At 36.5% G+C, this 26210-nt stretch overlaps 1 protein-coding gene across 2 annotated transcripts in view; it reads left to right on the forward strand.

Annotated features, from left to right (window-relative positions):
• Positions 1–54: 54 nt before the first annotated feature.
• The window catches only part of EMC2 (ER membrane protein complex subunit 2), a 44895-nt gene continuing 18739 nt past the window's right edge, over positions 55–26210 (forward strand). The window contains exons 1-6 of one of the 2 annotated variants that reach the window (XM_019624576.1): positions 110–136; positions 5891–5944; positions 6747–6860; positions 7371–7435; positions 9366–9451; positions 13455–13512. In XM_019624576.1, coding sequence (XP_019480121.1) covers positions 6749–6860; positions 7371–7435; positions 9366–9451; positions 13455–13512 — 321 coding nt within the window. In that variant the 5' untranslated portion in view covers positions 110–136; positions 5891–5944; positions 6747–6748. Of the gene's footprint in view, positions 137–5890; positions 5945–6746; positions 6861–7370; positions 7436–9365; positions 9452–13454; positions 13513–26210 lie in introns of both variants that reach the window. The other variant, XM_019624575.1, reaches the window with a different exon arrangement.

Genomic DNA, 26210 nt, shown 5'->3' on the forward strand with positions numbered 1-26210 from the left:
ATGAGAAACAGTGTCGTAATGTACCACCGCCAGGTCACAGGACACGTGATCGCGTCTCCCCGCCCTCTCACCCAGCTGCCTCTATGTTCTGAGAAGATGGCGAAGGTCTCAGAGCTTTACGATGTCACTTGGGAAGGTAACTGCGGGCGGGGTGGGCGCGGAAAGACCGAAAACTCTGGGGAACGGTTCGAGAGATCTCCTGCTCTCGAGGAGCTGGATGCTCTCGTCTCTTTTCGGCGCTAGATGTCTCACTGAACTGGGCGAGCTGAGCTGGTGGCTAAGGTGGAGGTTGAGGCTGACCTGACCTGTTCCTTGGCCCCGCCACCCACTGTAGTCTGCGGTGTTCCGGTCCACCGCTTGTGCTCATCGATGCACTGACCAGTCTGCCTCCGCTCCAGTCCAGCAGCCCAGGGAAGCTTCCATTATGAGGCGGGAAGGACCTGGAGCTGCTGGGCGGGGCGGAGGAGGCAAGATATAGGTGCAGCCAAGAAATACAGGACCTGTAAGGCCTTTTTAAAAAAGTGCTGTGTAAGGCTTACAACTTTGTGCAGAAAAAATGTGTAGAAGACTCATGAACAAATCTGATTATCCTGCACGCCACTTTGCATTTCGTTCCCTCTTCAAAACTGCGTTTCTGATTTCTTGGCTTTTAAATTATTTCCCGGTACCACCCCCCCACCCCCCACCCCCAAACACATCTACTCACAACACGACTTCCTTTTTATTCTCTACCAGTAATTCCTTTTATGAGGGGGAGAAGAACTGGTTATCTGTGGGTGTGTGACCAAGTGTGACGGACTTCTTTCCCTGTCTTGGTTTAATGTAAGGTAGAGTGTGTTCTTTGAATATGGAAGCAGCCAAACTTTGGACCAGTTCTGTAAGAGATTTTTCCCTTCTCAAAAACTTTAGCGGGAGACATGCTTGAGAGAAGAGTCTTGAGTTTTTCTAATGTATGAAATTTCTATAATTGAAATTTATATTCCCAGCATTTAACAGCAGACTTCAATAGCGTATTTGTTCAAGGAATGCCTTCTTCGGATGTTTAAAACAATGACCTGATATCATGTGGACCGAAAGTTACATTGACTAATGTTGAGTAAATCTCTCCAGTATTACAAAGGTGCAAACATGTATGGGAAAAGGAGGACTTCCTTTGTAGTTGAACTGAATTCAGTGATTTTTTTATTGGTTTTGTGGCCTCTAACACACTGTGAACCTGTTTCTACCTGTATTGGAGAATTCCATTATATTAAAAGTATTAAGTGCTTAGTGCTAGATTTTGGATATATCAAATTAAGTAACACAGTTCCTACCTTCAGGGAGTTCACAGTCTAATGGAGAAGACCTGTAAATTCATACTTTTTAAAAGCCTTGTCAGGATATATTCCCTTAAGCTGGATGTTAGATATGTGGCATTATTTTTAATGCTTTTTAAAAAATGTTTCAAATAGATCATGTTTTATAGAAAGTGCTATTTTGAAGTATGTTCAGTATAGGTTTTTTAGATGATAGTGTATATAGAATCTTAAAGAATGAATAGGTATGTAACTACCAGCAGACAAGGTGATTGAACTAACTTGGACCTTACTCTGTGGGCGTTCTAAAGAGGGGTGATGTAATTAGATTTAGAATAATAAATAATAATTACTTCACAAGTTTGTTGAGGAACAAAATAGAAAACATGTTAAAGTGTTTTTAACTAAGTACTATATAAAAAGATGATCTGGTTCCTCCCTATGTCTCTAGCTTCATATTAAGCTATTCTTCCCCTCACTCTATGATCTGGCAATGCTGGCTTTTGTTGAATTCCCTAAATGTTCCCCCTTGTATTAGGTCTGGACACGTGCTATTCCTTCCATTAGGAGTGTTCTTTCCTCCTTGCCCCACTCTTGCTCCCATGATACTATGTCATTTCTCAGAATCCCCCTCAAAGTTCACATGCTTTAGAGAGCGTTCCTTGACTACCCTACCCCAAAGCCCTTCCCCATCCCTTTACCAAAATTAAAAACAAAAAAGAAAATGAAAACAACCAATGAACAAAACCTACCCCTGGTTTTTTAACTAACTATATGATTTCATACTCTTGAAGCACTTACCCAATTACGTTCAAGTTTTAAAATTTTGTGTCCCTAGAATGAAAGGAGGAACCAGACATATCTTGTTCTAGTGCCTGCCATAGGAGAGGAACTCCCTAATTATTTGTTGACTACATTAATTGTTAATAGGATTAAAATAAACATTAACAAATTCTTATGAAAAAGACTATAACTCATTTTTGTAGTGTTGGAATAATTTCTTTAGTATTGTAGACTCACTTAACTGCTAGGACATAGTTTGCTCATTTTAGAATTAAAATTCTATTTTAGGGGAATTTTTAGAAAACAGTATTCTATGTGTTTTCTTTCAGAGACTTATGGTAACAAATATTTATTGTAAGAGGGTAATGGGAGAACTACAGGGATAGTTTTTTGTTTATATTTTTTTAAGGAGTGTCAGTTGGACCTTTATCCTTAAGAATTCCATTAAATAGAATGGAATTCTATTTTTAGAATAGAATTCATAATTCCATCATGAATTAAAGTTATAGAAATGGTTAGTTCAAAGAGTACTGTAATTCTTGTGATAGGAAAAGTGATCCTATGTCTATAAAAGACTTACATCGTATGTTTAACATCCCCCTAGTCTCTATTGGGTTCTGTGAAAAAACAGTAGAGAATATGGTTTATTTATTGAGCCAGTTGAAAGTTATTGAGGTTTATTATATAGAGGAGTTATTACTTAGGGGTTTGGAGGTAGAAAAGAGTTATAAGGAGGGTATAGTCAAGTTTCTTGAAAATAGAGTATTTGGGCAGGATATGGATGGAATGCCTAGCACAGTGGCTGGTGTACCGTAGGCACTAAATAAATATTTATTGAAAAAAAAATACATGTTTATGTACACACTCAGTTTTGCATGTAACTTCAGGGAATTCACAGACCTCTTAACACTTAGACCTGTAAGGAGCCTGTTGCTCTCAGGTTTAATAAGCACTGATAATAAATTAAAAAGAGGGCTAAGGAAAGCAGCATTGGGACATGAAAAATTAAGGAGCAAATGGATGTGGTGAACTCAACTCAGCAAAGGAAAGGTCTGGAAAGTAAGAGGGGAACTTTAATGTTATTAAGGAACTAAGGAAATAATTCTTTGTAGAAGGATTGATCTGTAATGACATGTAGTGTAGATGTATAAAGCACGTCCATATGTTAGACCTGGCATTAGGTCGCCCTAGAAACCTTACTGGGGCAATTAGGGAATCAAAACCAAATTGTGGTTGTTTGAAGGACTGAATAAAAAGCGAGGAAGTAGAGACAGTATAAAAACTAATCTTCATTTTTAATAAATGCTTTTTCAACAAATATTCATTAGAATTTGTAGAGCGATAAGAGTGTCTTTTTGTATATTACTGAGATTTGGCTTCAGGATGGTTGCTAGTCACCAAAAAGACCAAGGCATGATAAGGGTTTGAACTTTCAGTCCTACCGCTTGTCCCCCTGGGAGGGGAGAGGACCTGGAGATTGTTAATCACCAATGATTTAATCAATCAAGTCTGTGGTATGAAACCATAAACCCCTTAAACTATGGGGGCGGCAGAGCTTCCAGGTGGGTGAACATTTCAAGGTGCTGGGAGGGTGGCATGCCCAGAGAGCATGGAGGGGCCTCTGCCCCCTTCTTCCACTGGGCTGTTTCTGAATTGTATCCTTCATAATAAATTAGTTATAGTAAGTACAGCACTTTCCTGAGTTCTGTGAGTTCTAGCTAGTATAGAACCTGATGAGGGGCTTGTGGGAACCTTCTACTTTATAATCCGTTGAGTCAAAAGTAGAGATGGTCCTGACTTGTGATTGGTGTCTGAGGTGGGGGCAGTGTGATGGGACTGAGCCCTTAACCTGTGGGGTCTGATGCTAACTAACTCCCTGTAGTTGGGGCCAAAACTGAATTGTATTATTGGACACCCAGTTGATGTTCAGAGAGTTGGAGAATTGGTTGGTGTGGGGAAAACTACCCCCCAAAACAGTTGGTGTCAGAAGTATCCTGTGGGTAGAAATGGATCTTAACTGTATGAAAATATGGATTAAATAAATACACTAGGGTGACAGAAAACCCAACAGCTTTATAGATAGACAGTATGCTGCTACTTTGTTTTGATCCTACGTTCCTAACCTCGTTTTTAAGAGAATATTTTCAGTCAGATATTCATCACTGGATTTAAATACAGTAGCACTTTTTTTTTTTCTGATTTCTGTTTGCTAAGTGAATAGATTTTGTTGGGTTTTTTCCCAACATTAGTTTTATATCTGTGATTAAATGAGCGACACTGTTGCTATTATATTCCTTTAGTAGTAAAACCTTATGCAGCTATAAAATTTGATGAGTTAATTAATGGGATAAAGCTTGGAGATGTATGGGGTTTTTGTATGTGTGTGTTTTAAGCTGCTCTTGTCTGAAAGGCATTTGTGTTTGCTAATTCTTTTGCAGTCTAACTTTCCTCCTTGGGATCTTCATGTCAAGAACCATGTGTTTTTAACCAAGCACGGAAAATATATCTCCATGGTGGTTTTGGTTGATTTTCAGATTATGAAATATGTATAGTAACAGTTTTTATGAGAGATTTGAGGTTATTTCCAGCAAACATAAGCTCTGTATTTTAAAACTGTTTAGTTAATAAACTTGTGTGTCAGAATTTCAAGGAAATTCTATTGCTACTCAACTTAAATATTTTTTGAACCTTCCAATATTTTATTTGGTAAAAGACAAACGGTTTTCTTCCATCTATATTTTAAAGGACTCTGCTCTTCTTTCTCTCTCCCTCTCCCCCCACCCCCTTTCTTTCTCTTCCCTTTCCCCGCTCCATCCCTTCTTCCTTCCCCTCCTGCCCTGCCCTGCCCTTCCCACTTTCATTCTCAGCATCTTTTTATTATAAAATAAAATGGAAAGAGAATTACACAAACAAATTTACAGCTGAATTATTTATTGCAAAATGAACGCCCTCTAAACTACCACCCAGGTCAAGAAATAGAACTTTACCATCCCCCCAGAGGTTCCTTCCACGTGCCTCATCCCAACCACAACTCCCCTCTTCTCATCAACAACCATTATCCTGACTTTTCTAGTAAATACGTCCTTGCATTTTAAAATAATTTTATTCTCCAAATGCATACATATATCCCTAGACACTATGCTTTAGTATTGCCAATGTTTTATAAAGCTTGATACATTTTAAAAGTCTCTTGATATTTAGGTTCCCATTCTCTTGTTTTTCCTTACAATTTATCTATTGAAGAACTTGGGCCATTTTCTACCATGTAGATTTGATCATGCTGCTTTCCTTTTGCTTAATGTTTAGTTGTTCTTCTGCACCTACAAAAATAAACTTCCACTTCTTTTGCATGAAATGTAAGGCTTTGTAGTAACTTAATCTTCCTACTTCCTACCCACTCACCTTCTGATCTGTTTCTTTAATTCTAACTACCAGGAGTTCCTTCTGTGTGGAATAACCTACTTTTTTGTTTGCTTGCTGAATACCTCTTCAATCTCTAAGATTCAGTTCAAGGTTACTTTCTGTTCAGAGTGAAAGTCAAGCTGATTTCTAGGTTTCAGTAGAAGGAATCAACTGTATGTTAATTTGTAATAATTTTCTAAGACCATTTTTTATAAATTCAGTTAAGGTCTATTTTCATCTTAGGATTTTTGTTTTCTTTTGTAGACTTCGAACTGTAGGGACTCAGGTAATGCTTGTAAAAGTGGTGAAAACCCTATGTGCTTCTCTTACATTTATTCCCTAGGGACCTAGCGTATTGTCTGTTTAACTCATCTGTTCAACAAGTAATTCACCTTTTTAAATCTGTTCAGCATCTGTAGAAGGAAGAAGGTGGTACTTCAGATGAGTATGTAAAATTATCAGAGGTAAGAGTAAGAAAGCATGTATGTGATTGGTGAATTGGACAATTAATTCTACCTTAACTATATAGAAAAGGGGTCTTTTGTTTACTGGATTAAGTACTCCTTTTTTTCCCCCAGTTATTATTTCTTTTATTAAAATGCTATCCTTGGAAACTCATATTTCTCTTGTATTACAATATTCTGAGTTCTCTTGACTTTTGTTGTTTGCTAGTGCTTTTGACTTTACGTTTCATTTTATACCTTATTGTAAATAGAATCAAAAGAATCCTTTTTTTTTGCAGTTTATTTCCTTGCATAGTTGTTTATCTATATATTTTATGTACTGTTTTAGTAATGCTGTTACTAAGAAAGCTTTGTGATGAATATTCTTTCAGTGTTTATAGCCTAATATGATACCCTAATTAAGAAAATTTTATATTCTTGAGTCAATGGGTGAACTTCAGAAGCAGCTTGAGCTTTTTGAGATTTCTATGTATAATTTTATGCATTTTTTTGAGAAAATAATCCCTAGCTTTTATAAAATTCTGAACGTTGTCTGTAACCTCAAAAAGGTTAAGATCCATGATTGCTTAAAGGGATAGAGGGTCTTTGTAGCCGACCCATGCCATTCATTACTTTTAAAGATAGTTGTAATACCTGTTATAGTGCATTTTCAGTCTTCCAAAGGATCGGTTTCTTTTGTTAAATTGATTTTCTGCTTTATGAAGTTTGAGATACACAGACTTTTATATTAATGTGAATTTATTTTCTTTACCAAAGTAGTTGATTTCATCTTGTCAATATATAATAAGTTTATTCTTTTCAGAAATGCGAGATAAAATGAGAAAATGGAGAGAAGAAAACTCACGAAATAGCGAACAAATTGTGGAAGTTGGAGAGGAATTAATTAATGAATATGCTTCTAGGCTTGGAGATGATAGTAAGTCCTTTAATTTATTATACCTGTGCTTAGCACATGTCCACTTACTGTTCTTAGTTTTTAAAAAAAACATCTTTTATGTTTTTCTGCTGTTCATATCAATCTATCAATGATTTATCACTTTTAAAAAAAGGTCTCAGGAAGTCTAATGATACTTTATTTTGAGAAGGATTTAAAATTGCTGGTAGTGAAGCTATCAGATAGGATTTTTGTTTTAAAGCTCAGAGGATTGCATTCCTGGTCTGGTCATAATGTATTTCATAAAGGATCTTTTAGAACAGTAAAGGTATTAAATAATTGGAGATTTTTTTAACCTGAAAAGATATTAAATTATTTTACATTGTTGGAAGCACATAAGGATGCTTTCTTTCCTTAATTGCAGATATAATACAATAAATCAATTTTCAGTTATAAGTACTAGTCTCTAAAATATCAGAAACTGGAAGAATTCATTATCTGGTTTCTGTTGGGAAATTTTTTACATTAAATTTAGTTGTTTTCTCTATCTAGTTTGGATCATATACGAACAGGTGATGATTGCGGCCCTAGACTACGGTCGGGATGACTTGGCATTGGTAGGTATTTAATTATATTTTATTTTATATTTACTATGCTTCATGAATTACATATAAGCATTTAAGACTTAGGTTATGGCTTGTATAAAATGCTTTCTACAGCTGGTTTTCAATGCTACTCAAGAGTGGATAGGACTAACTAGGTACTACTTGGGAACACAGTATGTTCTTAAATCTTTTTAACAATCCTGAGAAGTAGATATATTAGTATCCCAGTTTACCGATGAGGTTAAATTAGTTGGTGAAGGCTATCTGCTTACCAGGTGAATGATGCTGTGATAGCATTTACAATAAGAAGCAGATAGTTTAAAACAAGTTTATCTTTTGGGTTGAATGATTTTTCATAGCATATATTGTAAATGCATATCTTAAATTATTAGAAAAACCCTACCATGAACAGAACATGACTTAAAATACTAATACTGCTTTTAAATTAAACACTGATAATACCTGTATTTTGAACACTCATCTGCTAGACACTATGTGAAATGCTTTACAGCATGCTTTATTTAATTTTCTTAATTACTTCTTGCTTTGTGTTTCATGTTATCATTGTATTCATTTTATAAATCAGAAAGCAGAAGTTTCTGTTCTTTTGCTCCCATACTTGTTAAGTTCTTAAGTCCTGTTTCATGCTGCTTCCTCATTTAAGCCAAAAAAGGATTACACAAAAACAGAAAGTAGAAATACCAGGAGAATATATGCATGTCTGAATTAGCATTATCCTTTTCAAATTACATGAGGTTGGCAATATACATAATTCCAGTGGAGCTGCCAGTGGTAAAGAATATTCCACTAAACTTTTTTTGGATTACCTTTAGAACCTCTGACACATAGTCTTTTGAATACCCATAGAGGTGGCAGCTTATATCTTGAGGGAAATTTTGAATTTTTTATTTAAATAGCTACATGCTATTTGATAATGTAGGGGATCAAATTAGATGATAATATTGATAAGGCAAGAGATCATATTAGATAATGTTTTTGGTAACACAGTATTTTTTAATGATTCAGAATTTCTACACAGGTAGCTTGATTGACCTAGTAATATGAGTTTTGCATGATGTCAAAGAAGTAAATAAACATTACCTTCAGTTTTGACTAACTTGGACATTTTTCTTAGTGTGGCAAATTTTTTGCCACAGACTTTGAAGCTATATTTCCAAATCATGTTAAAACTTATTTTATTATTGGTTAATAATTAACTATGCTTTGGGGCACTAGAATGGACCATTTTTATAACCGTTACCATTTGTAGCACGTTCAAGACACTTAAAATCCCTCAAATGTTGCTGAGAACATATTAGGTACTCAATAAATACTTGATGACTTATTTAGATGAGTTGGTGGGTGAATTATGGATATTTGCCTAAAGGAGATTGGTACTTATTAGATATGGTGTCTGTATTTTATGACCCCAAATTAGGATATGTATACTGACAAGATGATTAATTAATATGTGATTTCAAAAGGGAAAAATGAAAATGTTAGTATTACTTGCTAGGGACTTGAGAGTACAACCAAAGAACTTAATTTTTTATCAAGAGAATGCTTATGCAATAGTTAGGAAGAAAAGACCAGGAAACTATTGTAGGAATTTAAGTGGGGCCTAACACATTATGTAGGCAGTTTTTAAGGAGTAATATGGTAATGGTATTTGAAGAGTTATTAATGGGTGTCATGATCTGCTCATTTTTCCTGTTAACAGCATGGTCAGTGTCTGAGAACTGATTGTTGCTCTCATTATAATTTCAGAGTTCTTCCTTCACCCCATTATTCATCACTGATTCATTTCACTTCATATCATTATCACACAAAAGAAATTAGTTAAGATACAGTGAAGACCTAAATAGGTCATTCTTTGTAGCCCATTTAGTATATGTAATGTAATTACTACTCTTTATGTCTTTTTTATGAATTATTTTTTCAGTTTTGTCTTCAAGAGTTGAGAAGACAATTCCCTGGTAGTCACAGAGTCAAGCGACTGACTGGCATGAGATTTGAAGCCATGGAAAGGTAACTGAGTCTTGTAAATAGTATGAATCTTGTAAATGTTTGAAAATTGCAAACGTGGGACCTGTCTTTAAGGTTCTTCTACACCCATGGCAACAACATTGATTATATGAGATGTCTTGCTACTGAGCTTCAAAGTAGTGTTAGAGTGCTTCTCAGCTGAAATCCTGGCACGTACTCCCGATAAGTAGGATTTGACCTGAGAGTGTAATCTACTTATCACCTCTGGTCTAGAGAATTGGGGTCCTGACTCCCAAGGTCTTTACAAGCTGGTCCAGGAAACAGAAAGCTGAGCATTTTTCATACAATTATTGGCAGTTTGTACATTTCTTCTTTAGAGAAACGTCTATTCATATGTTTTGTTTTTAAATTGGATTATTTGTCTCTTTATTATTTAGTTGTAAGACTTCTTTATATATAGTCTGGTACAAGTTCCTTATCAGATACATGATTTGTAAAAATTTTCTGGTATTATGTGGGTTGTCTTTTTCACTTGCTTACTGGTGTTTATTTACAGAAATTTTTGATGTTTTATGAAGTCTAGCTCATTTGTTGTTGCTTGTACTTTTGGTGTCGTTATCTAGAAACCATTGCCTAATCCAAGGTCACAAAGATACCTATCTCTTCTAAGACTTTTATAGTTTTATATTTTTTATATTTAGGTCTTTGACCCATTTTTTTTCTTTTTCTTTTTTTTTAGATTTTATTGGGGAATTGGGGATGGGGAACAGATGGGGAAGTTGTTGTCCTTCAGTCTTAGTTGTGGAGGGCACAGCTAGCTCAGCTCCAAGTCCAGTTGCCACCCGGCTGCCCGTCGGGAGCTCGTGGCAGCTCATCTGAAGGTGCCGTGTTCAGTCTTAGTTGTGAGGGGGCATAACATCCCATGCGGGAGTCGAACCTGCAGCTTTGTTGTTAGGAGCACATGCTGTCACCAGCTGAGCCATCCTGCTACCTATTGGCAACTCAGCGGCAGCTCAGCTTGGGTGCAGCTCACCGACCGGCCCATGTGGGAATTGAACCTGCGACCCTGTTGCTCAGAGCTCGTGCTCTTAACCAACTGAGCCACTCGGCCGGCCCTTTGACCCATTTTTTATATGTTAATATTTATGAGTTAATCTTTTTTATGGTGTGAGGTAGGTGTGCAGCGTCATTCTTCTGCATGTGAATATCCAGTTGTTCTAGCACCATTTGCTGAAAAGATTGTGCTTTCCTTACTTGTCTTGGTGCCCTTGTTGAAAATCGGTTGAATGTAAATGTGTGGGCTGATTTCTGGGCTTTGGTTCTATTCCATTGGTTTATGTGTGTATCATATCCCATGCCATATTGATTCTACACTGATATTGTAGCTTTGTAGTAAGTTCTGAAATTGGGCACTGTGAGTCCTTCAACTTTGTTCTTTTTTGGTCTGTCCTGAGTCCTTGGAATTTACACGTGAATTTTAGGATTAGCTTATTACTTGTTTTAGCTTGGTGTTTTAGGTAAGTAAGACAAAGACAGTAAGACAGAGTTAACTTGTACTTCGATTATAGTAGTTTTTGTCATGCTAGATGTATTGATAAAATTTTTCTCAATGCCTTTACTCTTTGGCTTATATGTCTGTGTGTGTGTGTACATTTTAATGTCTTTGGATCCTCTGTGTAAGTAAGCAAAGGGCATAGGTAAAGAAAAATAAATAAAATATTATAGTTTAGGTTAGCAGAAACTAATTTTGAGTCAGAGGACAGAATGGAAGAAATTTACAAAGGCTTTCTCTTGAATCAGTGTTCTACTCTTTTACTACTTTTTGTTTTACTTAAAGTAGTATGAATTCCTAGACCATTTTTAAAATAATGTGACTAGCAAAACACATCCCAAAGTCCAAGATAAATGATTTTTAAAAGTACGTTGTAAAGATTTGAGAGGTACTTGTTTCCAAAGCACACATTTTAATAGTTACTATTTCTCTACCCTATTTCCAAACATAAAAAATTGTTATGATAGCAATAATTTATTTTTAAGTATTAACTCAGGTTTTCTAAGAAACCTAGTGAACTTTGATTTTTTTAAAGCCTTATTCTTTAATTGAAAACCACATCACCATTTTACTTAGGTTTTACTGTTTTTATCTGAAAGAGTGGCTATTATGTATCTGTTACATAAGACCATTGATCATTGATTCTCATACATGATTGTGTAAATTAGAATGATGTGTGGTATTTAAAAAAATATGTAGTTACCTGGTCCCCACTTTGGGGAGATCAGTCTGTCTTTGGAATGTAATCCAGATTTTTCTTTAAAAAGCTCTGCAGGTGAATAAACAGGTAGGTATGAGAACATTGCTGACTGAAGTACGTTTTTGTGGACCTTCAGTGTGTTAGTCAGGATTCTGTAGGAAAACAGAACCAATAGGATATAGAACCGTGTGTGTGTGTGTGTGTGTGTGTGTGTGTGTGTGTGTGTGTGTGTGTGTTTACAGAACCATATATAAATGGAGATTTATTATGAGAAGTTGGCTCACTCGATTTTGGAAGCATTGAAGTCCCAGGATCTGCCATGTGCAAGCTAGCGACCCAGGAAAGCTGGTGCTGTAATTCAGTCTGAGCCCTAGTCTGGAGGCTGAGAGAGAACTCAGGAAGTCAGTGGAAAAAATCCCAGTCTGCAGGCAGCTGGAGATGAGGTGAGATGTCCCAGCTAAGCAGTGACGCAATAAATAGGAAAAAGGGTTGAATTCCTCTTTCCTCCACTTTTGGATCGCCGGTGAGTCACAGCAGCCCAGCTCCAGGTCGAGCTGTTGTTCACCATCTTAGCTGTAGAGGGCGCAGTGTCACTGGCCCATGTGGGATCCGAACCGGGGCCCTTCTGCTCAGAGCTGGTGTCCCAAGCCAACTCTTAACCAACGTGTTACTTGACCGGCCCCAAACTGATTTTCGTTATTTGAAGTATTGCTAAGTCTGATTGACTTATTGTGCAGAGATGCAGTTTGACTCTCACATAGTATGGATACATTTACAAATTGTCTACTTTTATTTTTCTCAGTAGTCTGCTACAGGTAAAGTATTCTTACCTATTGGTGTAGTCATAATCACAAATACAGGCTTGGGCACTAAAATTGTGGGGCAGTGTTCAGTTAAAAGATGTTTCATCATGATGATACAGAATATATCTGTCATTAAGAGATATCATTCAGACATCATTAAGAGAAAAATGTGAAATTAAAAATTTCTCATAGGGAACTTACGAATAGATCTCAAGAATGTATCTGTTATTCCTAGCTTAGAAACACTTGCTATAAAAGTTTTTAAACACACTATATTTTGCTTTCTCTAAAGATCTGTATTCAGAAGTGGAGAAATTGATGAGAAAGGAGTTGGGGGTTGTGAATATGGTTAGGAAGGAATTTCAGACTCACTCAGCTATTTCCTTGCTCCCCAATCAAGATTACCATATATAAGAGCACATAGTTAGGTCAAGTTCTTTATGTCATTTCTGATGTATCCTTCCCTTTGACTCTATCACATAATGTTAATTTTGGCTTCTTAGTTATATGCTGTCATAGTTGATTATTTTTTCATTTGATAAATTTGTTAACTGTTTCCCTTATGAGATTTTAACCCAGCAAAGAGTATTGCATATGCATACTTAATAAGTGCTTAATGAATTGACTGAACCAGCTCAACTAAGAAAAGCTATTATAAATATTCATTAAAGGAGATTTAATACGTAGATCATTTTCTTGTGAATGTATTTGTTAAACTTATTCTTATGTTTTATTGGCTGCAATTCTAGGTGTATCCTGGACCACAAAAGTACCCTGTTTGTGCCACTAGTTTTTACTTTTGTATTTAGGTCAAATTAAATCACTATGTTTTTGAAATGAGTTTTACTTTATACATTACTTTTTTGTTTAAAAAAGGGCACTGTAGTAAACTTTTACTGTTATATGAAGGGAAGAAACTTGGGTAACAATTGTAAATGCATTTAAAGCTCTGCCAGTTTAATCTTGATGTTTGTTTTTCTTTTTAAATAGATACGATGATGCTATACAGCTATATGATCGAATTTTACATGAAGATCCAACTAACACTGTAAGTTCGCTGATTGTCCTGACGATCACGCGAAGTTTATTTCAAAAGGCAAAATTAATTCATTTTGAAATACTGGAGAAATACATATGGAACCATGTTTTTTCTTATTTTAAATTTTTCATGTTGGGTCACTTTTTAAAATAGATTTTAAACTCTAGTAAAATTTGACTTATGAAATACCTTAGTTAGAAAGAAGCTAGCTGAAATTAGGAAAGAAAGAATTTTATGTGCTTGCATAAAAGCCCAGCAGAGCTCAGTGTTTTTTTAATATTTTGTTGAAGTTTAGGAAATAGTAAACTTGACTTGTTTGTGTAGTGATATTTTTTTAGTTGTCTTAATGAAAAGAAGTCATTTCAGTTATTAGTATATGGAATTAATGAAGGTGTTTTGTTTTGATTTTGCTTTTTTCTGCCTTATACCTGCATAAGGAAAAAAATATATAAATACACACACACACACATACATACATATGTGTGTGTGTTTCTGTGTGTGTGTGTGTGTGTGTGTGTGTGTGTGTGTATATATATATTTAAAGAAAAATGTAAATACAGTAATACCTCGGTTTGCGAGCATAATTCATTTCGGAAACCTACTCATATTGCAAGACATTGCTTGTTTACTAAGTTAAAATGTATTATTAGGTTGGTGCAAAACTGCTATTACTTTTGCACCAACCTAATAGAAATGTTTGCTTGTCTTGTGGAACACTCACAAACCAAGTTACTCGTAAACCAAGGTTTTACTGTGTCTTTATCTTAACTTTGAACAAATATTTATAGTTTACAGGACAGAATATTTGTTCCCAATATACTTATATAATATTATTTGTTTTAAAAATATCCTGGTGAAAAAAAGTTCTTATTGTTGAAAGCATTTTAGTTTACTATTAGTATAATGGCTTCCCTTTAGATTTACCTCTTACTAAATGAAAAATTTAAGAGCGAATTTAGATAACCTGTTAGGTATTTTAATGTTTTATGTTATTATGTCCATGCACCCATATGCCTACTAAAAGAAAATATATTTTTAGAATAAAAAAAATAATAAAAACAGTTTGAATTTGAATTTTTTTTTTAATGAAAGGAGAAATTCTTATATTAACCCATAATACAAATACATGAATGTTTTCTCTTATTTGGCAAGTCGTTCATTAAAAATGCACATTTTTAAAAAGCTATAATATATGATTTTGGATTACAAAATGCAGAAATATTCAATAATTGAACATAAGTAATTTGATTCATTTTAAATAAATTATTTATGCTAAGTTGAGAAATTATTTAATATTGAAGTGTGCAATTTCTAGATAGCATTTATCCCAGGCATTTATTGGTCATGAATCTCTGTCCTCTGCTTACCCCTCCTGTTATTTTATGGTAATACTTACATATATTGCTTAAATGATAGGTTTTTTTTCTGGCTTTATTGAGATACAGTTGACCAGTAACATTATGTAAGTTTGTTACACAATCCAGTGATTTGACATCAAATGTATATATTGTGAAATGGTTTACATTTGTGCTTATAATATGGTACCCCGGGGAAATTTCTACCAAAATTTTTTTTTTGGTAGATATTTGAATGGCAAGGATTCATTATTTTGTGAAGATTCTTAGAATATAGAAAATTCAGGGAAAAGTTTTGGCATAGCTGCAAGCCTACCTGTTTTAAAAAACAAACTAAAACAAGAAACAGTTTCTGTTAATTTTTTTTCTAGATATTTCCAATAAAAAGAAAGTTAAAATTGGAAAGTTTTGAATAATTGTCTAATCTTAACTATCCAGATGGTTTGCCATCTGTCTTAATAAAACAATCTCTTATGAAAAGCATCATTTCTCGTTTCCTGAAGATTTTCTCATGTACTTATTTCAGTTATAAAACTTCTCCATAGTTTCAAAGGTATTCATTTTTCATGCAGCCATGTATTGAAAAAGTGAAATCAAGTTTCTGAAAAAAGTTTGAGTTTCATATATTTTTCTCATACTAGGTTAAAAATCAATAGCTTGTCATTTGTTTTTTTGGAATTGGGAGACAAACATTTTACTTTTGTGTCAGTTTAAGTTGATGTTTTTAATAAATTATTTCACTTTTTCAAGATCTAATGTAATATGTAATTAAATATTGTTCTGTTTTTGTAGTACTTTCTACATTTCATGGCTTTAGGCCTGGCTAAAAGAGAAACTTAAATGATTCCCTTCACAGACTATGTATGAAGTGGTAGTAACTAAATCCCTTAATTGTTAGTTAAGCAAACATTCAGAACAAGGTGACTAAATTCAGCTTTGCTAAATGTATTCTGTCATCAAATATTATCTTTAACCTCTCAGTTTCTTCTATTCTTCTGTAAATGTTTATTGAGTATATTTCATGAGCCATCAGTGTTGGTGTTACTAAGAATAAAGATACTGTTTTAATATCTGATACGTCCTCTATCCGAGGACAATAATATATTAAATGGATTTTTGGAATTAAGAGATGGAATAGGAGCTTGCCCCATCCATTCCACGCATCGACCTGGTATTGCAGTACTTCCAGGAATGGTGCACCAAAAAAAAAAAAAAGAATAAAGATACTGTCTCTGTTACTCTATCCCTGGAAAGCACCGTCATAGACATTGAGGGAGATAACAAAGCCATCTAAGAACTAAAACTAATAAATCTAGTAGGGGAAGACTGTACTTCCATTAAATAGTTAAATTATTATGTAGAAGACATCACAGTTCACTTTTCCAAAGCAACTTTAATGTATCCACTTAAAGGTGGGAAAGTTCAGTTTTATCCTCATCCATAGGTTACAATTCAAGCTTTTATACTGTAGTTGCTGTCATTGTCTAAAAGTGATTATATGATTCTTTTATTGGTCTTGTGCCTCCATGTTCCTAGATATCCAATACAGAAATGAGTTGTTCATTCACGCTTTAAGGAATTCTCTTTGCCTCTCACATGCATTTATTATTCTTTCAAAAAACATTTGTTGAGTGCTTGCAGTGTGCTTGGTGCTGGATGTATTAGACACCATCCTTGACTTTGCTTTTAGGGAGACGGTAGGGAGATGGTATGATGTCATGAACGAACAAATTATGGACTTAGAAATAGAATTATTAAATCCTGAATCTTTGGTGACTTGCTGTGTGATTTTCGAGCCTTGTAGGCCTTGAAAGATGAGTGTGGCTTGAGACAAAAATGACAGGTTGTGGGAAGAGATCATATTTCATGAACGGCATAAGTAAGCTTTATCATCATTAATGCACAAAGCCTACCTAGGGAAGAAAGAATAAAGTGATTAGAATGGAACTTTAAAAATTTTGCTTTGGAAGTTTTCTAATTTTTGCTGAAATGGGACATCTTCTCATATGTTTTTTTTAAAGTTGTGAAATATTCTTTTGAAAAAGTAATTCATACCCATGTTAAAAATTACAAAAAAAATTTCAAAAAATACAAGAGTATATGGTGGAAAAAAAAGTCTTTCTTTCCACTTCTGATCTCAAGTCTTCCTTCACTTAGTCAAACACTGTTAACAATTTCTTATGTATTCTTCCAGAAATTTTTTTCTCACACACTCATATGTGCTCACGCATATGTGTGAATCTCTTTTGACAGAGAGAGTTGCTGGAAATGCAAATCATGGCATACTTTACCTAGCAGTATATTTTAAAGATCACGCATGCCATGTCAGCACATCCTTTACATCGTCCTTGGAGTAGCTGCAAAGCAGTGTGTTACGTGGATGTATAGTATCTGTCTTGATAAAAAGTTTCTGTAAATCCCCTTTGGCAAATCCTTAGGTTGATTCTGATATCTTCCTTCCAGAAATAGCATTGTGTGGATGTCATTTGTAGGATCAATTCCTAGAATGAAATATCTGAGTCAGGAGGTTCATATCTGAGGCATTTTAAATTTTGATAGATGTTACCAAATTTCCCTCCACAAAGGCTTTTTAGCTATCTATACTCATTTCTGCGGTGTATGAAGAGTACTTCTTTCCCTATATCTTCCCACATTGCATATTATCGGCTTTTTTTGTTTTCAACCTTTGCCAGTCTGATTGGTTAAAACTCTCTTGTTATAATTTGCATTATGAGTGATGTTGCATATCTTTTAATATGCTTAAAACGCCATTTGTGTTTCTTTTTCTGAACTGTCTCCTTTAACACTTTTTTCTTTTTTTAAGATTTTTATTAAAAAAGTATAGCTAACATACAACATTATATCAGTTTAAGGTATACACCATAGTTATTCAACATTTCTATACCTAAAGAAGTGATCACCATAATAAGTCCAGCAACCATCCAACACCGTACTGCGCTAGCACGGTATTATTGACTATATTTCCCTATGCTGTACATTACATCCCCATGACTTATTAGTTTCATACCTGGAAATTTGAACCTCTTATTCCCTTCACCTTTTTCCTCTCTTTTTTAATTTTTGAATTACTGTTAATATTAATATTAGTTTATATTTCAAGTGTACAGCATAGTGGTTTAGACATTTATGTAATTTAAGAAGTGATCCCCCAGACTAGTCTAGTACCCACCTGGCACTACACATAGCTGTTACCATATTATTGTCTATATTCCCTATGCTTTGCTTTACATCCCCATGACTATTTGTAACTAACAATTTGTACTCCTTTATCCCTTCACCTTTTTCACTCCCAACCCCCCTCTCACCTATCACCCATGATTACTTTGTAACAACCAATTTGTACTTCTTAAACCCTTCCGTTTTTTCACCCACCATCTCAACCCTCCTCCCATCTGGCAACCATCAAAATGTTCTCTGTATCTGAGTGTGTTTCTGTTTTGTTTGTTTGTTTTGACATACTCCACTCAGCACAATACCCTCCAGGTCCATCCATGCTGTCGCAGGTGGCAAGAACCCATTCCCTTCCATCGCTGACAATATTCCATTGTATATATGTACCACCTCCTCTCTATCCATTCATCTGTCTATGCTATTGTAAACAATGCTGCAGTGAACATGTGGATACACACCCCCCCTCAAAGTAGCATTTTGTATTTCTTCAGATAAATACCCAGAAGTGGGGTTACTGAGTCCTTCTTTGTCTCTGTTATAGCCTTGTCTTAAAGTCTATTTTGTCTGGTTGTAAGTATTGCTACTCTAGATTTTTTTTCATTCCCATTTTCATGAAATAACTTTCTCTATCCCTTTACTTTCAGGTCTGTGTGTGTCTTTCAATCTGAAGTGAGTCTCTTGTAGGCAGTATATGTAAGGGTTTTGTTTTCTTTTCTATTTAGCCCTCTAGTGTCTTTTGATTGGAGCATTTAATCCATTTACATTGAAAGTAATTATTGATAGATATGTAGCTATTGGTATTTTATTATTCATGTATATTTTTTAAAGATTTTATTGGGGAATTGGGGAAGGGGAACAGCCAAGTTGTTGTCCTTCAATCTTAGTTGTGGAGGGCGCAGCTAGCTCAGCTCCAAGTCCAGTCGCCATCTAGCTGCCCGTCGACAACTCGCGGCCGCTCAGCTGAAGGTGCCATGTTCAATCTTAGTTGCAGGTGGGCGTAGCCCACTATCCCATGTGGGAGTCGAACATGCATCCTTGTTGTTAGGAGCACGTGCTCTCACCAGCTGAGCCATCCTCAGCTGCAGCTCAGCTCAGTCGCAGTTCATTGGCCCATGTGGGATTTGAACTGGCGACCCTGTTGCTGAAAGCTCGTGCTCTTAACCAACTGAGCCACTTGGCTGGCCCTTATTATTTATATTTTTGATCTCTCTCTTTTTTTTTTTTCCATCTTAAAGAAGGCTCTGTAACATTCCTTGTAATACTGGTTTGGTGGTGATGAACTCCTTTAACTTTTTCTTGTCTGGGAAGCTCTTCATTTGCCCTTCGATTTTAAATGATAGCCTTGCCGGGTAGAGTAGTCTTGGTTATAGTTTCTTGCTTTTCATTTTAAATATTTTGTGCCAATCCCTTCTGGTCTGCATAGTTTCTGTTGAGAAGTCAGCTGACAACCTAATGGGAGTTCCCGTATAAGTTACTAGTTGCTTTTCTCCTCCTGCTTTTAGGATTCTCTCTGTCTTTAAACTTTGCCATTTTAATTATAATGTGTCTCTTTGTGGGCCTGTTTGGGTCCGTCTCTTTTGGGACTCTGCACTTCCTGGGCTTGTATGTCTATTTCTTTCACCAGGTTAGGAAAGTGTTCAGTCATTGTTTCTTCAAGTAGGTTCTCAATCCCTTGCTTTCTCTCTCCTCCTTCTGGAACCCCTATGATGCAAATGTTGTTATGCTTGATGTCCCAGAGGTCTCTTAAACTATCCTTACTTTTTTGGATGCTTTTTCCTTTTGCTGTTCTGATTGGGTGTTTTCTGCTACCTTGTCTTCCAAATCGCTGGTTTGATCCTCTGCTTCATCTAGTCTGCTGGTGATTCCTTCTGGTGCATCCTTCATTTCAGTTATTGTCTGCTTCACTTCTGACTGGTTCTTTTTTTATCATATCTGTTTTATTTATCATTATTATTTTTTAGTGCTTGCTATCTCTTTGTTGAAGTTCTCACTAAATCCTTGAGAATCCTTGTAACCCTTATAACCAGTGTTTTGAGCTGCTTGCCTCCATTTCATTTAGTTCTTTTTCTGGAGTTTTCTCCTATTGTTTCATTTGGGATGTAATTCTTTGTTTCCTCATTTTGGTTTCCTGTTTGTTGCTGTGCATTAGGTAGGGCTGTACGTCTCTAAGGCTTGACTGGGTGGCCTTATTTACTAGGTGTCCTGTGGGGCCCAGTGGCACAGTCTCCCTGGTCACCTGCGCTTGGTGCTCCAGCAGTGTTCCTTGGGTGGGTTTTGTGTGCCCTTCTGTTACATTTGAACCCTGATTGCTATTGGCATATCAGTAGATGGGATTGACCCTGAGGCTGATTGACTGTGGGAGGCAGTTATCACAGGGAGTGGGCTCTGGTGCTTGTTGAGATCTCCCTTTGTGTATGCCACTTCTGGGGCTAATTGGGTGGTGCTCTGCTGTGGTCAGAAGCCAGCGTCTCAGTATGTTGGTTCTAGGGCCTCTTGGGTGGGGCTCTGGTGTAGGCCCAGGTCACCCACTGCCTGTGACCAGTCGGGGAGCTACAGAGTGATCCACGGTTGGTCGCTGCCTGTGCTGGACCTGGAGGCACCTGGGAGAGGCCACGCTGCAAACCGAGGATGGCTGCCCCAATACCGAGTCTGTGGTATCTCCGCAAAAATTTAGGACACACTGAGGCCTTCTGCCGGTTGCCGGCTCTTGTAAGGTTCAGCTGCTGATAAAGCCTCCTGTGGTATGGAGTTGGGTATAGTGGGGTCTCAGTGAGTCACCAGGGTGGAGGGAGCCGAGCTCACCAGACCAATTCAGGTTCACATTTGGCCTGTGGGGGCAGGCTCAACACAGGAAAGATGGTACCTGCCTGCCAGCTGCATAGGAGAGGACCCCACATAGGGAAAATGGCGACTATCTTTCAGCCTTCACTCAAAGCCACACATCTCAGTCTGCCCCCAGTATATCTTTGATGCCCCCGAGTCACCATCCCTCCACTGGAGCTCAGGGTGAGTGGGAGTGCCTGTGCAGGCCCTTTCAGAGGACATCTGGGCTTCCTGTAGCCTTCCGTTCCCACCCAGACGGTCAGAATCCCCACTGTTTTTCACAGAAGACGTGGGGGCTCCACTTCCCAGCACCAACACTCTGGGCTGGGAGCCCAGTATGGGGCTGGGGTCCTCGGTCCTCCGTGGGGAAACCTCTGTGGCCGAGACAGCCCTCCCAGTTTTCATCCATTACACATGGATGTGGGCCCAGCCAACTTGCCATCTCCAGCCCTGCTTCCAGTCTCAACGTAGCTTCTGTTTTATATTCTTAGTAATAATGAAGCTTCAGCTAGACTGCAGATGGTTCTCTAGGTTGATTGTTCTATAATTTAGTTGTAATTTTGATGTGTTCATGGGATGAAGCAAGCACAGTATTTATCTACTCCACCATCTAGGATCTCCAAACACCTTTTTCAAATGAAATTTCTGTTCAGGTTGAAGAGAGGACATATTTCTGGTGCTCTAACTAGTTAACCTCCCTTTTCTTCCAACTGATTAACCTCAGGAAAACTAGGGCCCTGAGGAACAATATTTTATACCTCTGAGTTGGTTCATTTTATAGAATGACTGGGGATACAACGCCAAAGTCTGCATTTGTGAACAACCTTGTATGTTACACTTCAAAATTTTAATGTTTATTCTTAGAAAATGGAAAATGAGTCAAATTTTGACTAGGAAAATAAATACCAGCAGGTATTTTAAGAAATAACTTTGTCAATAACATGGCAGATGATTTGGAGAAGGTGAGAAGAGATGAAATAGGTAATTTGGGGACTGTTCTTTTGGGCCAGAGGTTTTGGTGATCTAAACCCAGGACAAGTGGAATTGGGGGCCGGGGGGGGGGGCAGGATGAATGGATCACTAGCCTATCAAAATCAAGTATTGGACAAGGCTCACTGTGAGCTTCTATCTTTTAGATTACCCCAACACCAGTCAATTTTTTTTTTTACTTGCTTTTAAAATAAAGGTAGGCTTTTTATATCCTTTGAAAGCTCCTCAACAGAAAAAATTATGTCCACTGCATGGAACAATGCCTAGCATTTGGCAGGCCTTCAGTCAATACTTGTTGAATGAAGGCCTTTCAGAAAGAAAGTGCAACAATTACTGCCTTTTTAGCTAAATGTCATATTTTAGATTTTGCCTTGAATTTTGAACTGTCTGTTGTGATATATCAAATAATTGAAGTTTTATTTTGGAGTTAGATGTAATTGCTTCTGTGCCAAGGGTGAAGATGCTTTTAGAATGCCACATTTCCCGGGGTTTTGGGTATAAGCCTTGGAGGCAGAAGAACCCAGAATTCTTTTACTCTGTTGGTCAGTGGTCTGTTTCTTTCTGGGTCCCAGCATCTGAAGTGGGGGAGTTCTAGGTTGTACTTTGCTGGTAGACCTTAAACCCTTAATCCTTTTCTAGGTAGTATCTCTTTCTGAGTGGTCTATTTTTTGAAGCTGCGACATGTCTTTCAGGAAAAATTGCTAGCTAGCCCTCTTGTATGTAATGTTACACAAGGCATGTAGCAAATTTGATGAAGATTTATTCATGGTTATAAGTACTTTGTGAAGTTTCATATTTTATAATAAAAATCCTAACTCCGTTATTAAAGTCACTTATAAAATGTGGAACAGTTTTCATTTTTAAGACTTCAGTTGACTTTTGCAAACATTGATTCAAACTAGAAATTTAGAAAATTTGGAACATTGGCATATTTTACAGGAAAAGTACAACAAAGAAATACAAATGGAAATTGATATTCAAGAGTCTACTTAATGTTTAATCTAATTAATGCTCTTTTTTTGTACTATGTTGACATAATTAATGTAGAATCAACAGCACATACTTGTTACCCAATTTAATAAGTTTTGACATTTGTGTATACCTGAGAAACCATCACCACAATCAAGAAGTGAATAAAACTATCATCCTGAAAAGTTTCCTTTGCCCCTTCCATTTTTGTGTTCCTATAAATGTTAATTGAGCTTTCTTGTGGGATACAATTAAGTTACTTGCAAACAGCATGATGTTTTTGGGTCTTTGTTAGACAGGACCGGATCAGTGTTTATACCAGGGCTAACCCCCATTTCATCCTCTGGGTTTTCCCAGTATTCCAGGAATCATGGCATTTTCCAGTCTGGTGGATGGTAGCGGGGAGGCACTATCCCAGCCCTGTGTAAGCTCTGGGCACTTTTTCCCCTAGACCTGTCTTATAGTTCTTTCCTTGGCCTTGGATAGCTTCTTCACACACATGCACTGATCAGTACAAAGCTGAGGACTCAAGGGGAACCTCCACAGCCCTTATTCTGTAATGTTTTCTCTTCTTCAGTACTCTGTCCTGTGAACTCTAGCCTCTTTGATCTTCCTGGGCTCTCGGCTCCTTCTCCTGAACGCAATCACAGAGGCTGCCTGGCTCTACCTGGTTTTTGCTCCCTGCACAGCACTCTTGAACTTTCTCAAGGCAGCGAGCCAGGGCAATAAAAATAGGGCTCACCTATTGGTTTCTTGCCTGTCAGGGATCACTGTCCTTTGTTGCCCCCTATTCTTTAAAAATGGTTGTTTTATATACGAGTATTTAGTCTAGTTCCTTGGTTGTTTCAGACAAGAGGATAAATCTGGTCTCTGTTATTCCATCTTGGCCAGAAATGAAATCTCTGCCTAATGTTCATTTAAAATGATCATGATAGATAAAGATTGGTTCTTATGTTAGTATGTGATACCATTTTTCTCATAACCTTGAAAGGGCTGTTGTTTAGTATGTGATTTAATAGTATTGTTGCCTGTTATGATAATGTTTGCCATGTAGGTTTTTTGTGTTTTTTTTTAAGCTGTCATATATGTATAGTTTCACTAGGAAGACTAGGTTTACATAGTTGAATAGTTAACCACTTAAAAGTTTGTTTTTTAAACTTTAGAATATTAGGAGATATTATATCTTAGGTTTTATGTGATTAAGAGATTTTGAGGCATGTTTCCTAAATTGATTAATAAAGCCTTATATTTAAGATTTTTTTCTTATACCTCATTGAAGTGTTTGTTAGGTGTAAAACTCTTAGTTAACAAATTGTTTAATTTGAAATATTTCAGATTCTTCTAAGAAGTTTCATAGAAGGATCAAGGATAGGAATCAGAACTTTCAGATCCTACTTCTAATTCTACCTCTTGATGCATTTAAGTTGTTTAAACCTCCATTTTCCCATCATTTATAAAAGTTGTTTTTTAAAAGGCATTTTTAAAGATTATCTTTGACACACTAGAGCAGTGCTTTATAGACTCTAGTCTGCAGAATGCTGCTGACCTAAAAATATAGGTGTGTGTTTAACAGTAGAGGAATGGTTCTATTAAGTCGCTGAGAAAAAGAGTTAAGCAAAGTTAGACCAGTGTTTTTAGCACACTCTTCTTCCTGAAACTCATTGTGCCTCACAGTGTCCTCACCGTGTTCATGCCACCCGTCTTACTATCATTGCAGAGATATAAGTTGCTATTCATGTTTCTACTTTGACTTTTTGTCTAATATGAATGCAATATTTTCAAGTTTCACTGTTATCTATACTCTCTCATCTCAGCTGGTGCAAACCCTATAAAGATTAGCACACGATACCAATATCAAACTAAGCAAGCCTGTGCCAGTTCTTTAAAGATCTCATAGGTAGAGCTTTTGGCAAGGCTTAACACCAAAGTGTTACGCACAAACCAAAGGTAAAAAGAAGGAAGGTCACGTTCATTTAACTTATATTCAACGAGTTAGTTGCTTTACATTGATACTTGGAGATTGATGATGTGGCCGAGGTGGGGACCGGTGGGGATGTTAAATATTTTGCCCTTGGTTAGAAAGCTAGTAAGTGGAAAAAAAACGTGGACTCTCCACTCTACCATACTGCCTGTGGAAGAAGTAGTGTCATGAAAAATGAAAGGAATAAACAATTAAGTATGTTTCAAATTTTGTTGGATTGATGAAATTAGATAATTATATGTCCAAAAGAGGTTAGTTTCTGAATTATATATTAATTTATCCCACACCTGTTTTCAGAAGGACTTGGGATAAGGCTTTCATTTGAAGTCTTAATATTTTCTTATAAGGCTTTAGGATAGAGTTACTTTTGGAATTTTACTTTTCTTATGAATTCTTGAGACTTTCTAAACCTTTCATTTATTATAGTGCTTTCATTGTTTTACATAGCGAAATTATTCCAAGTATATTTGAGTACCTTCTGTGTGGCAGGCATCATGTTAGGCCTCCAAGATGAGCCGAAAATTCAAGGATATACATTTTTAACAATGTAGGTCATTTTTGTTGTTGTTGTTATCAAAATACTCTTATCACTGTTACTATAAATATCGCTCCTGATCTTCCTGGGAGTCTCTTGATTCTCTCTGGTTTTTTGACTTTCATTTCTTCAGAGTAAAAGCCCTCAACTTTCTCACCCCATGACAGGTAGCTCCATTAGTCTAAAGAGGACCGACCCCTTTATTTTATTTTCCTTGCCTGCATTTTGTAGTGTGTATTATGCAATAAAGCAATAGCAATCATGTTCATAATTAACAAACTTAACCTGGCCCTCATGTGTTTTATTGTTTAGCCTTCTGCTTTGAATTCAACAGATGGAGGGGATATAAATTCAGTAATTCATACAGTGCCCTCCAGTCCCTGACTGTTCACTCCAGCCTCACATATATAGTCTTGATTACACACCAAGTTGCTGTCTGCTGTGTCTTTGCTCCAATGTTCCTCCTGTTATGAAGCACCCTCCACACAGCTTCCCTTTTGGCTTTCTTAATGTCTACCTCCCCTTCTGTTTCAGTGCAGGCATCACATCTGGGATGGTATTTGCTTCCTGCCCTTCCACCGCGTCCCACTCTACCACAAACCCTAGATATTTCTATCATTGTTTTTTTTATTTGATGTGTCTTTCTCCTTATATGTTCACTGTCTAGCACAGTACCTGTCAAACATTAGATGTGCAGTACATATTTAATGAATGCATAAATAAATGGCATTGATTTTTATATTTATCACTTAACAAACTTTAAAATGCAAGTTTTAAATGTTTTGTCTATTATAAAATGTCTTTCGGGACCTATATGATTCATTTGAAAGACTTATAGGTAGATTTTTCTCTTAAAACTGTG

Source organism: Hipposideros armiger, unplaced genomic scaffold (assembly GCF_001890085.2).
Source record: "Hipposideros armiger isolate ML-2016 unplaced genomic scaffold, ASM189008v1 scaffold_593, whole genome shotgun sequence".
Lineage (NCBI taxonomy): Eukaryota > Metazoa > Chordata > Mammalia > Chiroptera > Hipposideridae > Hipposideros > Hipposideros armiger.